The 12,921-nt window shown below is 39.0% G+C and overlaps 1 protein-coding gene across 1 annotated transcript in view; it reads left to right on the top strand.

The window, feature by feature from the left end:
* Nucleotides 1-12,921, top strand: part of Dnah3 (dynein heavy chain 3, axonemal) — a 52,685-nt gene that overhangs the window by 31,471 nt on the left and 8,293 nt on the right. Inside the window, exons 49-70 of the mRNA XM_076117010.1 lie at nt 36-201; nt 612-864; nt 1,187-1,313; nt 1,753-1,864; nt 2,334-2,447; nt 2,806-2,983; nt 3,284-3,388; nt 3,642-3,803; nt 4,185-4,371; nt 4,819-4,939; nt 5,318-5,485; nt 5,846-6,081; nt 6,496-6,679; nt 7,085-7,221; nt 7,528-7,665; nt 8,035-8,272; nt 8,692-8,899; nt 9,191-9,441; nt 9,858-10,015; nt 10,357-10,516; nt 10,957-11,139; nt 11,535-11,743. Of these exons, the coding sequence (XP_075973125.1) occupies nt 36-201; nt 612-864; nt 1,187-1,313; nt 1,753-1,864; nt 2,334-2,447; nt 2,806-2,983; nt 3,284-3,388; nt 3,642-3,803; nt 4,185-4,371; nt 4,819-4,939; nt 5,318-5,485; nt 5,846-6,081; nt 6,496-6,679; nt 7,085-7,221; nt 7,528-7,665; nt 8,035-8,272; nt 8,692-8,899; nt 9,191-9,441; nt 9,858-10,015; nt 10,357-10,516; nt 10,957-11,139; nt 11,535-11,743 (3,795 nt within the window). The remainder of the gene's footprint in view (nt 1-35; nt 202-611; nt 865-1,186; nt 1,314-1,752; nt 1,865-2,333; nt 2,448-2,805; nt 2,984-3,283; nt 3,389-3,641; nt 3,804-4,184; nt 4,372-4,818; nt 4,940-5,317; nt 5,486-5,845; nt 6,082-6,495; nt 6,680-7,084; nt 7,222-7,527; nt 7,666-8,034; nt 8,273-8,691; nt 8,900-9,190; nt 9,442-9,857; nt 10,016-10,356; nt 10,517-10,956; nt 11,140-11,534; nt 11,744-12,921) is intronic.

Genomic DNA, 12,921 nt, shown 5'->3' with positions numbered 1-12,921 from the left:
AAGTTGTTAGACTACAACACATTTTTGACCCCCAGGTATGAAACGGGTCTAGAACAGTTAGACTTCGCAGCAGGCCAGGTGGCTGTGATGCAGCAACAGCTCCGAGATCTACAGCCACTGTTGGTGGAGACTTCAGACAAGACTGAGAAACTCATGATCAAGATTGAACAGGATACTGTCGTTGTGGAGAAGCAAAAGGAGGTAATATAGCAGAATTTTACAAACTCCTTAGGGTTTCTTTTCCTTCACTTTGAAGTAGAACCTTCATTTCTCTTTTTAGAAACAATATTCATAATCGAAGAATAGGTAACTCGTAAAAACTAGAACATATTGATGTGTGAGTGGGAGCACTCAAAGCTTTACCAACTTTGCAGGAATAACTAAGAAAACGAGTAAAACTGTTTAATGTTTAAGTATAAAGAGGGTTGACTTCATCACTACCATAAAAAAACGAATACCCAGTAAGAGAGAGAAAGGAAGGAGAGAATATTGTATGCCATTTACTTACTCAAATGTAATATTTGCTAAACCTACTGTAAATTGTTCAAGTACAAATCTCGTTATAAATATTGCAAGCACTCTTTACCTCGCTTTTACTTGTCATTTAACAGATAGTAGGAGCAGACGAAGCTCTAGCCAACGAAGCAGCAGCAGCGGCCCAGGCTATCAAGGACGACTGCGAGTCTGACCTGGCTGAAGCAGTCCCAGCGCTGGAGGCTGCTCTCAACGCGCTCAACACATTGAAGCCAGCTGACATCACCCTGGTGAAGAGTATGAAGAACCCTCCCGCCGGCGTCAAGCTGGTGATGGAGGCCGTCTGTGTGATGAAGAGCATTAAGGGTGATAGGAAGATGGATGCTAACGGTGAGATGATCGTGATCTGCCATCTTTTTATAGGGAGTTAAACACCGTTTGGCACGTGAAAATACGATACATTACACTTATATAATTTGACACATGTCTAAAAGGGTTCGTCGGGATACGGTACTGGTTTTTGTCTATTAAGTCTTAGGTCGGTATAGGCGCTTTGATAACTTTGGTTCGCTGATGACAACTAATTACACGCTAAATTAAAACCTTAAATTATAACGGCTAACCACACTAGCCGGCGAATCACTCGTAATATGAATGTTTACTTTCAAACTCTAAATTCTGAAAGTCAATTTAAATGTATATTCTGTTGCAGGTAAACCCTTCGAGGACTTCTGGGGTCCGTCGCAGAAGATGCTTGGAGACATGAAATTCTTAGAAAGTCTGAAGAACTACGACAAAGACAACATACCTGTAGCTGTCATGAAGAAGATTAGAGACAAGTCAGTGTTACATCTATACTAATCTATACTAATATTATAAAGCTGAAGAGTTCGTTTGTTCGTTTGAACGCGCTAATCTCAGGAACTACTGGTCCGAATTGAAAAATTCTTTCAGTGTTAGATAGCCCATTTATCGAGGCAGGCTATAGGCTATACATATATCATCACGCTACGACCAATAGGAGCAGAGTACCGGTAAAAAATGTTATGAAAACGGGGAAAATTTTGAACCATTCTCTCTTGTTGACGCAAGTGAAGTTGCGCGGGTCAGCTATTCTATATAAATATATTCCCACATATTACATAATATCATGTTTCATTTACGAATTCCTTATTTTCGATTACTTCTGCGTATTTTAAATTCAGATAATGCCATGCTACATCGAAAGTACTGTTTGCCCTTATTTTCTGTCAATTATAAAAACGTTGTATTTAACAGGTATATCCCAGATCGTGAGTTCGACCCGGCCGTGATAGCCAAGGTGTCATCTGCCTGTGAAGGTCTGTGCCGTTGGGTGCGAGCTATGGATGTGTACGACAGAGTCATCAAGGTAGTATAGATCACTATTTTATTTATTTATCGTCTAATTAAGTGATCAATCTAGTGGTAAAGTTAATTAAACCGCCGAAAAGTATTTCGAAATATCCTAATTGTTGTTATCACTAGGGGCTGCGAACCTTTTCCCGAAAATCCCGATGCCTCGGGAACTCCGGAATAACATGTAGCCTATGTGTTATTCTGGGTCTTCAGTTACCTACATAGCAAATTTCATCGTAATCGGTTTAGTAGTATTTGTGTGAAAGAGTAACAAACTTTCGCATTTATAATAATAATATTAGTAGGATAATTGAGGACTGGGGCCGTCTTTTAACGTTCTTACACCTCAGAAGCATTGAGTCCGTCATATGCGATCCTAGTGCAGATCAGAAACTATGTTTTTTGGGATTTGACTCAACTATCAAGCATGCAGAACGCAATACATGTGTGAAATTTCTTAAATGTTCTGTTGTTCATCCTAGGTGGTAGCGCCGAAGAAAGCAGCGTTGGCCGAGGCCGAATCCGAACTACAGATGCAGATGAACACGTTGAACGCCAAGAGAGCACAGTTGCAAGCTGTGTTGGACAAATTACAGGTATGATTATAACAACATAACACGTGAACATTTTTCACATTTATCCTATTTTCGATAGAGATCCAGTGTTTGACCTATCTTATCGGATTATATAAGCTGTTTTCTTTTTACATATTCAAGCTCTTTTTTACCAATTAAAAAGTTTATCCAGTTGACTTCAAAATTGTCTTGCAAACATTGTGATATCAGTCTTAAAATATGCGGAGATTGTATTGTTGTTCTCGTACATATTAGTATAAGTTTGAGAAATTTACATTTTTATGCATGTATTTGCTCGTAACTATTTCGGATCCATAATGTAGAAGTATACTTGAAAAGCAGAATGTAAGATGACTCGTGTAAACTCTTCTCTCCTTAGGCTCTTAACGATGAGTTCGCGGAGATGACCCGTAAGAAGAAGGGCTTGGAAGATGAGATAGCACTCTGCTCGACAAAGTTGCAGCGTGCTGAGAAACTTATCGGAGGTCTCGGAGGAGAGAAGGCAAGGTGGACTGAACTTGCGTTCCAACTTCAAGAGTTATTGTCTAATATTATTGGTGAGTGAAAATATATAAGAAACTGTTTAGTGATAATATCAATGGCTATTCGTATGGCCAATTTCAAATTATGGTTGCTGGGCAGTGGTGTAGCTAAGTAGACTAGGGCGTTAAAAACTAGGGCCCTCTACAACCAAACCACAAGACACAATTTTAAAAAAATCTGGGTCCGAGGTCCCTAGTGCAACACACCGCATAGCCATACTGTAAAGAAGGTGCGACGTCCCCCACGTTGTAACGTAAAACCAATCCAATTAATAAGAGAGTTACTTTTATCTACCACTACATTATTGTTTCTAGGTGATGTACTGCTAGCAGCCGGGTGCATTGCGTACCTGGGCCCTTACACTGTGAACTACAGGAAAGACATCATTGTTGTGTGGAACGAACGATCAAGGGAACTCAGTGAGTTTTTTTTTTATAATAATGTTAAGTCTAAACGTTTATATTCCGCAATTTACTGGGGTACATTACCATTCTCCGTTACGCTACTGTTGAAAAATATTCTGATAGAAATTATAAAAGACCAATAGTACACTCTATCCGGGAATCAAACCGTAACATATCATCATCTTTTGATTTCATCTTTCTTAATGTTCCACATCCTAAAGGCTCTTTTGTAGTCTTCATAACTTAGTGGAAACTAATCGAATTCCAGACATCCCCTGTTCGGAGCAGTTCTCTCTGATCACGACCCTGGGTGAGCCGGTGATCATCCGCGCGTGGAACATCGCCGGCCTGCCGGTGGACGCCTTCTCCATCGAGAACGGCATCATCGTGCAGAAGTCTAGGCGGTGGGCGCTCATGATCGATCCTCAAGGTAACAAAAGTTTCACAGTATTTTCAACCAGTTATTGTCTCACTGCTGGGCAAAGGTCTCGAAACGAAGGCCTAGCCCCTAGGCCTTCAGTCCACCATGGTAGCCAAGTGAAATGGGCATGAAAACTACGCAATGTGTTGAAGAACTTTTAGACATGCAAGGTTTCATCACGATATTTTATGTCACCGTTTAATTTTGATTTAGATTTTTTGTACAACAACTTCTTGAACATTTTGTAGTGGAAATATGTTTTTAGATAAAATGAAAGTTTTTACGTTAAAAGTTAACGAAAAAAGACCGCAATATGTATTTTTACTCGTACTATTCAAAACTGGAATCAAAAATTTCCAATTCGTGTCGTAATATCAAAATCTTGTTCAGAACAAGCCAACAAATGGATAAAGAACATGGAGCGCGAGAATCAGATGAAGGTGATCAAGTTGACTGACGGTAACTACATCAGAGTGCTAGAGAACGCCATACAGCTGGGCCTGCCCGTCATACTCGAGAACATCAGGGAGACGCTCGACGCCGTCATGGAACCCGTGCTGCTAAGGAACGTGTTCAGGTAAATACATTGTGTCTTGCAAGCGTATTGTTAACGCTAGTGCAATTATTTTATAATACAGAAAGGTCGAATTTCTTTTCACATCATTATTTGTTTTGAATAGACAAGTAACAAAGCTCTTTTATTAAAATTAACGATGGATGGAGCTGTCTTTTAATGTACATTCAGCAGCAAGGAGACAGTAACCCGTAGAGGTTTAGCCTTAGCGTAACCTTGCTCTTGCGATACTCCCCAACTAGCAGGCCAGCTAGGGAGTGTCGATGCTAATGTACCCGTAACTATTCACTAACCGATGAATAAAACTTGTAATATAATTATGTACTCCTAGCCTCGTTTTGTAGCTGGGTGTCATTATTTTCTGAATGTCATTTACTTTACAGCTGAGAGCGGTTTTCGTGGCGTTTTTCTCTTGATGACATGACAACTGATTTACTTTTTGTTCCTTAGGTCGGGTGGGGTCGACTGCTTGAAGCTAGGCGACAATATCTTGGAGTACAATCACAACTTCCGTTTCTACATCACCACCAGGCTGAGTAACCCTCACTACCTGCCTGAAATTGCTGTCAAGGTAATGTTAAATACGTTATTTACAACTAACTATTATACAAACCACAAAAACACAAAACGTTTATTTTTACATTTTTTACATTCATATTTACAGCAAAAACAACTTGTCACAGTACATATTATAGATTTGTGAGAAGAAAACTAGGTACCTACGTAGTGTGACACTGTTATCGTTATGTGCCACTTTTTTAATAGAAAATATTGCGAAAATCGTTTAAAGTCTGGCTATATATCTTCTTCACTTACTTCAAAATTTTTAATAATTCCTGACCTCTCATATCAAACGGGATGTTTTTCTCTAACTCATATCAAAGTCCCACTGTTGGCCAAACGCTCTTCCATTGACTTCCTAATATTTGACTTACTTTTCGTCGCCTAGGTAACTCTCCTGAACTTCATGATAACCCCTCAAGGATTGCAAGATCAGCTGCTAGGTATCGTAGTAGCTCAAGACAGACCTGAGTTGGAGCTGAAGAAGAACCAGCTCATTGTAGAGGGAGCCAATAATAAGAGGACTTTGAAGGAAATTGAGGACAAGATTTTGGAAGTAAGATCGTATTATTAGAAATAATACCGATTAATAAATTAGTACACTCTATTAAGTCAATAGGGTAATTGTCATATTAGTCAAAACAGCTACTCATTATGAAATGGCAAAAAAGCTTCTTGGCGTTAAGTACTTGTATATGACGTCAAAATCTAGTGTCATTATTGGGATGAAATGAGTCATTTATATGTTTCTTCTGTCTGTAATTGTTGTTAAATTTAAGTTATTTTTCGTTTAAGAAGACGACTTCAAGTCGTCACGATATCTACAAAACACTTCTAAACACTTTAATAATTCGTCTTTCCTTAATAAGTCACTGGATCACCTAGAACCAAATGTTAATGTCTATTCCTCTTTCAGGTACTATCCTCCGCCGGAAATATTCTAGAAGACGAATCAGCGAATCAGATCCTATCATCATCAAAGATCTTGTCCATCGAGATTGAGGCCAAGCAAGCAGCGGCCGCCATTACTGAGAAGGAGATAGACGAGGCCAGACTGTTATACGTGCCAGTGTCCGCTCACAGCTCTGTGCTGTTCTTCTGTATATCTGACCTGGCCAATATTGATCCTATGTACCAGTATTCTTTAGGATGGTAAGTACCAGTTCCAAATATCCACTAGTTTTTGTGTAATGTTATTTTTACTGTATAGAAAAGTGCAGTTTAATTTAAATTTGATATCGCGTGCTTACTGTTCTTGCACATTATGCAGATGTATTCAGAAATGTCTGACAACTTTAAGTATCATGTTGTCGCTTTAAAGTGTATCGTAGCGACATACATATTTTGAGCATCATTAATGTAAAAGTGTACGTACTGTGCAATTAACAAAAAGGCCTTTAAGAAAAAAGATGTGAAAGAAAGAATTATATGATTCATCACACAAAAATCTCCGACTCTTTCTTGTCAGCGGCTTCATCACTATATAGGGTCGTCGATATGACGCGCTTAAAAACTATCTCCTCCACTCATACAGTTTAATTTCATTCTACCCTCATTTGTCCTCAGGTTCATAAACTTGTACAACCAAGCGATAGTGAACTCGGAGAAGAGCGACATCTTGGACGAGCGCCTCGCCGGCCTCAACGCTTACTTCACCAAGAGTATCTACCATAACGTGTGCCGCAGTCTCTTTGAGAAGGACAAGCTTATCTTCTCTCTCGTTCTAACACTTGGGATCGCAAGGGCTAAGGTAAAAATCTTTTAAGGCTTTAATATCAATACTATAATACGATTGAAAGTGCGTTTGTTTCTTTATGATGAAAACGGCGTAATCGATTTGGTTTTGGCGTGGTGAGAAAATATGTCCTTGGAATGGAAACAGGCATTTTTTTCAGCTTCTACTGCAGGTCAAGTAATTATATAGACTTACCCGTATTTTCAACTTACCACTAGCTAGCTCTGAGTGCAGAGACAACTAACAATGTATAGCAATATATAGTTCTGATCATGCGATACAAATGTTGATGTGAGTCACAACAAACAAAAGAGTGTCATGTCTGGATGTACTTAGTGTCCGTTGTTTGTATATTTGTGAAATTCTGCGGGTTGCAAGAGTTAGTTTGAAAGTTTTCCTCAATGACTATTTTCTTCACAGGGTAACATAGACGACGAACTGGTTGCCTTCCTGTTAACCGGTGGCGTTGCTCTAGAGAACCCTTACGAGAACCCCGCGCCTACCTGGCTCACTGATAAGGCCTGGTCCGAGATCGTACGCTGCAGCAATTTGGAAGAGTAAGTTCTTTCTATCTAGTTGTAGTTGTACTAATTACTATACATTAGAAAAATAGCTCATTCTGAAGATATTTCTTCTGGATAGAAATATTGTTAATAAAGTTTACCCCCGACATTTTATTAAAAATCTTAACTTGATTATACGGGAAATAATACAATCATGCGTTTTACAATGATTTTTGCTTTTATATTTTTTTATTGAATCAGGAAAAGATGCTTAGTCTACCACTAAAGTCTACGACGTATTTACTTGACTACTTAGTACCTATTCTGTTAATAATGTAAGCTTTCATTATATTTGTCTAGATTGCGTGGATTCAAGGAACACTTTGAAAAGAACATATCATTATGGAAGGACCTCTACGATCTGTCGGCGCCGCACGAGGGCACCTTCCCGGAACCATTCGATAGAATTGAGGGCATTGCCAAGCTGATTATTTTAAGGTAAACATTTATTATTAGGTTGTGAACAACTTTTTATATTTATTGTCCTCAACTTTCTACATTTACTTAACTAAATAAATACTTATATTTGCTACATTTTTTTTAAATGGTATTTTTAGTGGTAATTTTACTTGCACAACACTCTACACCACGTCTTTTATAGATGTAATGAATGGATTTACGACCAATTTTTTTTGATCGCTTGTTATTTAAAAACAGGAAAAGCATGAGTTTTATCAATTGATAGGTGATACAGTAACTACAGTAAACAGAATTTTAACTATTTACCCCATTTTGTATTGCTTGCCTATAAAAATAAACGAGATTTATTTTTTACTTCCTAATAAACAATATTCACCCTCTCCACAGATGCATCCGTCCAGACAAGCTCATCCCCCTGGTCCAACAGTTCGTGGTCAAGCAAATGGGTCGCGAGTACATCGAGCCCCCTCCCTTCGACCTGGAGAAGTCATACAACGACAGCAACTGCTGCTCCCCCCTCATCTTCATACTGTCCCCCGGGTCCGATCCCATGTCGGGGCTGGTCAAGTTCTCCATGGAGAAGAAGGTCGTGTCTTTTGAGACCATCTCCCTTGGGCAAGGACAGGTGTGTTTTCAAGAGACTTTGAATGGGAGGAAGGTTTTATGTCCTATCGTATATATTTTTTTGACTCCAGCATGAGGTAATATGTAAAACTAATTGATTTAATTATATTTAGAGTGGTTGATACTACCACTGCGATCTGCTGTAGTTGAAGAGACTACGATATCGAGGCCTAGGATTTTATTTCTAGGTCAGACTAAATTCTATTTATGCATTTAGCTAATAGAATATTCCAGTTGGACCTCAATTGTGGACACAGATTTCCTCTTACTTACTTTCTGTAGTTTTTCATTCTAGCAGAAGATAGCTTTGAACAAAAAAGGATGCTCTTCTTCTGCTGGATTTTGTTCGTATTCGTGCTGACAATTGATATAGTCCGATTCTTAATCGATATTTTTTAACTTGTATGTTTAAAAATCTAGGGTCCAATAGCAGCGAATATGATAAACCAAGCAATCGTGACGGGCGGCTGGGTGGTGCTGCAGAACTGCCACGTGATGGACTCCTGGATGGGCGAGCTGGAGCGCATCTGTGCCGAGGTCATCATCCCTCAGGCCACGCATCATAACTTCAGGTGCTGGCTGACCTCGTATCCTAGCAGGGCTTTCCCAGTCACTGTGCTACAAAATGGTAAGTAGCGGTTTTAAGATTCTAGTTAAGTTGAATCTTGTACCGTTGGCGTGTTTAATAGTGTATGCAACTGCCGCGCTCTGGTATTGGGTTCAAATACCGCGTCGAACTTAAATCTTTCACTGAGTTTTTCTGTTAAGGTTTTCTCAGTGTGTGCCCGTAATTGGCAATGATGAAGTTATAGTGTGCACTTGTGCTTCGGAGACCACGTACACGTACATAATAACAGATTACCTCCTTAGTGATGGGCTGGTTTAAATAAAACTGGCCTTACTTATTTACCATTTCCAGGTGTAAAGATGACAAACGAAGCGCCCAAAGGCTTAAAGAACAATATCTTTCGGTCATACATATCTGATCCTATCTGCGACCCTGAGTTCTACATCTCATGTCCTCGCACGGAGGACTGGCGGCGCCTGCTGTTCGCGCTGTGTTTCTTCCACGCTATAGTACAGGAGCGAAGAGCCTTCGGACCTCTAGGGTGGAACATACAGTATGAGTTCAATGAGAGCGATCTGAGGATCTGTATTATGCAGTTGCAGGTTGGTAATCTTTTTTCAGTGGCGTTTCTTAGCTGGTTTTGATACGCTTCTGCAATAGTTACCATTACTTTTCGCGTAATAAGTACCTACTACTAGATGTTATGTTTAAAGTGGGTTAAGTAACCTTCTGCGAGATCGTACTAAAGATGAGTGGACGTTTAGTGGTATTAAAGCTGATCGTATCAATACGAAAAGGAACGTCACATTTTAAAGACTGGCTGTATAATATTTTCGAGATATAGAAAAATAAACTACTTACCTACCGTTGAATTCAAAACCTCATCTTTTTTAAATTGTTTCTAAGTAGGTACCTAAATACATTTGTAGGTATTCTTAAATGAAACTGCCGTATTTACTAACGATACATATTGTTTATTTTTGAGTAGTTGAATTCAAAAGTACCTTCTTTATTCCAGATGTTCTTAACGGAATACGCTGAGACGCCGTTCGATGCGCTCAACTACTTAGCCGGAGAATGTAACTACGGAGGAAGAGTGACTGACGACAAGGACAGAAGACTCATTCTGTCTCTACTCTCTACCTTCTACAATGATGAAGTCACTACTAATCCAGAGTAAGTAGTAGTTTGAATAACGGTTATTAAAATATATACATATATCGAAACACTTCACAATTTAAATAAGTAATCCTAAGTGCTGCATTTTTTCAATAAGGTCACGGTACACAGTGTCGCCTGCTATATTCCTCTAAGATTGTTTTTTTATAAAAAAAAGTTATAGGAGTTTGCATTTCGTGTAAACTCCTTTAAACTTGTCAGCAAATAATGTCTTTTAACTTCGGGGTGGTAATTCCTCTAGTGTCTTGTCCGGGTCAGGCCTTTCGGGGCAAAGTTATCGTACAAAAACGTTTCAAAAATCTCTCATGAAAGCACATAGAGGTGTTCTTCTTTCCCAGGTACTCGTTCTCTCCTAGCGGCAACTACTGCATGCCACCGAGCATGGACTATAACTCGGTGTTGGAGCACATCAAAGCTCTGCCCATGATTGCCAAACCTGAGGTGTTCGGGCTACATGAGAACGCTGACATTACTAAGGATAATAAGGAGACTGCTGCTGTGAGTTTGATGTTATTCGTGTTGTTAATGAGCTATAAATGATATCTATTAAAGTACATCGATATATCATATTGAATCTGACATAGTTATCTTAGTATTTTAAGTGATCATTTTTAAATGTTGGCTTTTAAACGTACTAACCTATAACGCTTTTTGAAGGTTGGCTTTAGCATAATGATTGTAGCTAATTGCAAGGCAAACATTGATAAGAAAGATTTCAGGATTAAGTTTACGTATCAGTTCATCATCATCGGTCATAACCATCCAATACTGAAAAATAACTTTTACCTGCAACGAAATTGACAAAGCAAATCGTTGGGAAAATTTACTTTTCCCTTGTTGTTATAAACGTGGATGAACCTTTTTTACCATAACCCATGCCCATATTTTAATTACCTATTTGGAGCAAATTTGTAATCGTAACATTTCCTTTGTTTTAGCTCCTATTCGGCACCTTGCTGACTCAAACAACAATAGTAGCAAAGGGCGGCGGCGAAGGCGGCGGCATCGTCGATATGACGAAGGACATGCTCGGCCGCCTGCCCCGGTCCTACGACGTGTTCGAAGTGTCCCTCAAGTACCCCGTCATGTATTATAACAGCATGAATACGGTGCTAAAACAGGTAAAGTATTAATTATCTTCTTTAAGGCTTCACAGCATTCGTGATCTTTTTACAACTCAGTTATGTACTTGCCTGTAAATTTTTCGAAAGATATCAAATTAAGGCAGTAGGTGGCGTAATACTCCCAAAAATTCTCTTCTTAATCTTGAAGACTTACCTACCTGTGTAAGAAATTATCTTTAAATCGGAAATGCGATGGCACTGCATCACACGAGGCCCTCCGCATATCTATCACCTTCTAAATTTCGTTAGCAGAAAGAAAACATTAAGATCAACAATTTAGGATTTTTATGATTTTGTTACGTTACATGTTCGGAAATAGTAGATTTAGGTGTCCCTAAATATGTCAGGCATTTTCCAATACCAATGTTTTGTTACCCTATGTTTATTCCCAGGAGTTGATCCGTTACAACCGCCTCATCGCGGTGGTCAAGCGCACTCTCCACGGAGTACACATGGCGGCTCAGGGCCTGGCCATCATGAGCGCCGAGCTGGAGTCCTGCAACAACGCCTTCATCAAGGGCATCGTGCCGGCCGCCTGGATGTCCAAGTCTTACCCATCTATGAAGCCGTTGGGGTCTTATGTTGCTGATCTTCTAGCTAGGTGAGGATATAACTAGTAGACTGTGATAATTACCTAGATTATCATCTGTTTGACCAATTTGTGACGTTGAAAGCGAAGAAGAAGATACAATTGTAAGCGCACTAGCGATTCTAGGGGAGAATCTCATTGATTCATCGCTCAAATGATACCCCAGATCAAATATGAAGCATTACACCCTAAAGTCACTGAACCCAATACCATAATTTCAATAACTAAGCAAAATCCTGGATCCCTTATAATACAGATACTTCGCTAGAGCATCTCAAAATTAAACTTCTGACTAGTACTTAAAACAGCCTTTCGCCACATGCCTTATGGCTTGAAGAAGCCACTTTTAGTTCAGACCTTTGCTATCTCTGTTACCTCTATATTGTCTCAATCAATTAGTCCACCCAAATTAACCTTTACCATTTTAAGCCCAATTTCCGACTAGCACCAATCATGAATGTTGAAACTGCACCGGCGTTATATTTGCACACACATAAATGTCAAACGTCAGTTATTTCGAGATCATAAGTGGTTTGCAATAGGTATCGCCGATCGTTTGATTGACTCGTGAATAACTTACGATAGCAGCTTTGTTTCGTGATTGTATCGACTGTGTTTAATAATAGCAAGCTTTGCGAAACATTGCGAATAGAGTTATAGGTTGAGGTTTAGTAGACAATTTATTCAGGTTTTTAAAAGCTGAGTTTCTAAATGATACATGATCGATTTTCAGGAGGATTTTTTGTCAAAGTGTTGCCATAAGAAATTGACTAGCAATTATATTCGCCTTAATTTTTCAATCAATTGTTTTTTAATATTTTATTAGACGTCTAAACTTCCATGTGGAGCCGACATAGCTTCTTGTTGGCTAAAGGCTTTGACAATGAATCTAAATAATAGAAATACATTATTTATTGATTACTGACAAAACGTTGCTCAGGTATGAGTCGTTTTTAAACATAGATACTAATCGACTTTTGTAATTATTTTTCTATTATGTCGCCTGTCGTATAGCGTGATGGTATAGAGCTTACAATAGAGTAACTTAGCGCACAAGGCTCTATTCCCAAAGCTTTAGAGCACGTTGTAATTCGAATCTGTTGTTTCAAAGCCAGCCCCACAGCGACACAAGATAATTTTTGTGCATGATTTTCTTTTATACATCCTGTAGTTGAAGCCAATTTAAAAGA

This window comes from Anticarsia gemmatalis, chromosome 8 (genome assembly GCF_050436995.1).
Source record: "Anticarsia gemmatalis isolate Benzon Research Colony breed Stoneville strain chromosome 8, ilAntGemm2 primary, whole genome shotgun sequence".
In the NCBI taxonomy this organism is placed as follows: domain Eukaryota; kingdom Metazoa; phylum Arthropoda; class Insecta; order Lepidoptera; family Erebidae; genus Anticarsia; species Anticarsia gemmatalis.
Note: the sequence above shows the minus strand (reverse complement) of the source record. Positions and strands in the feature narration are given on the sequence as shown.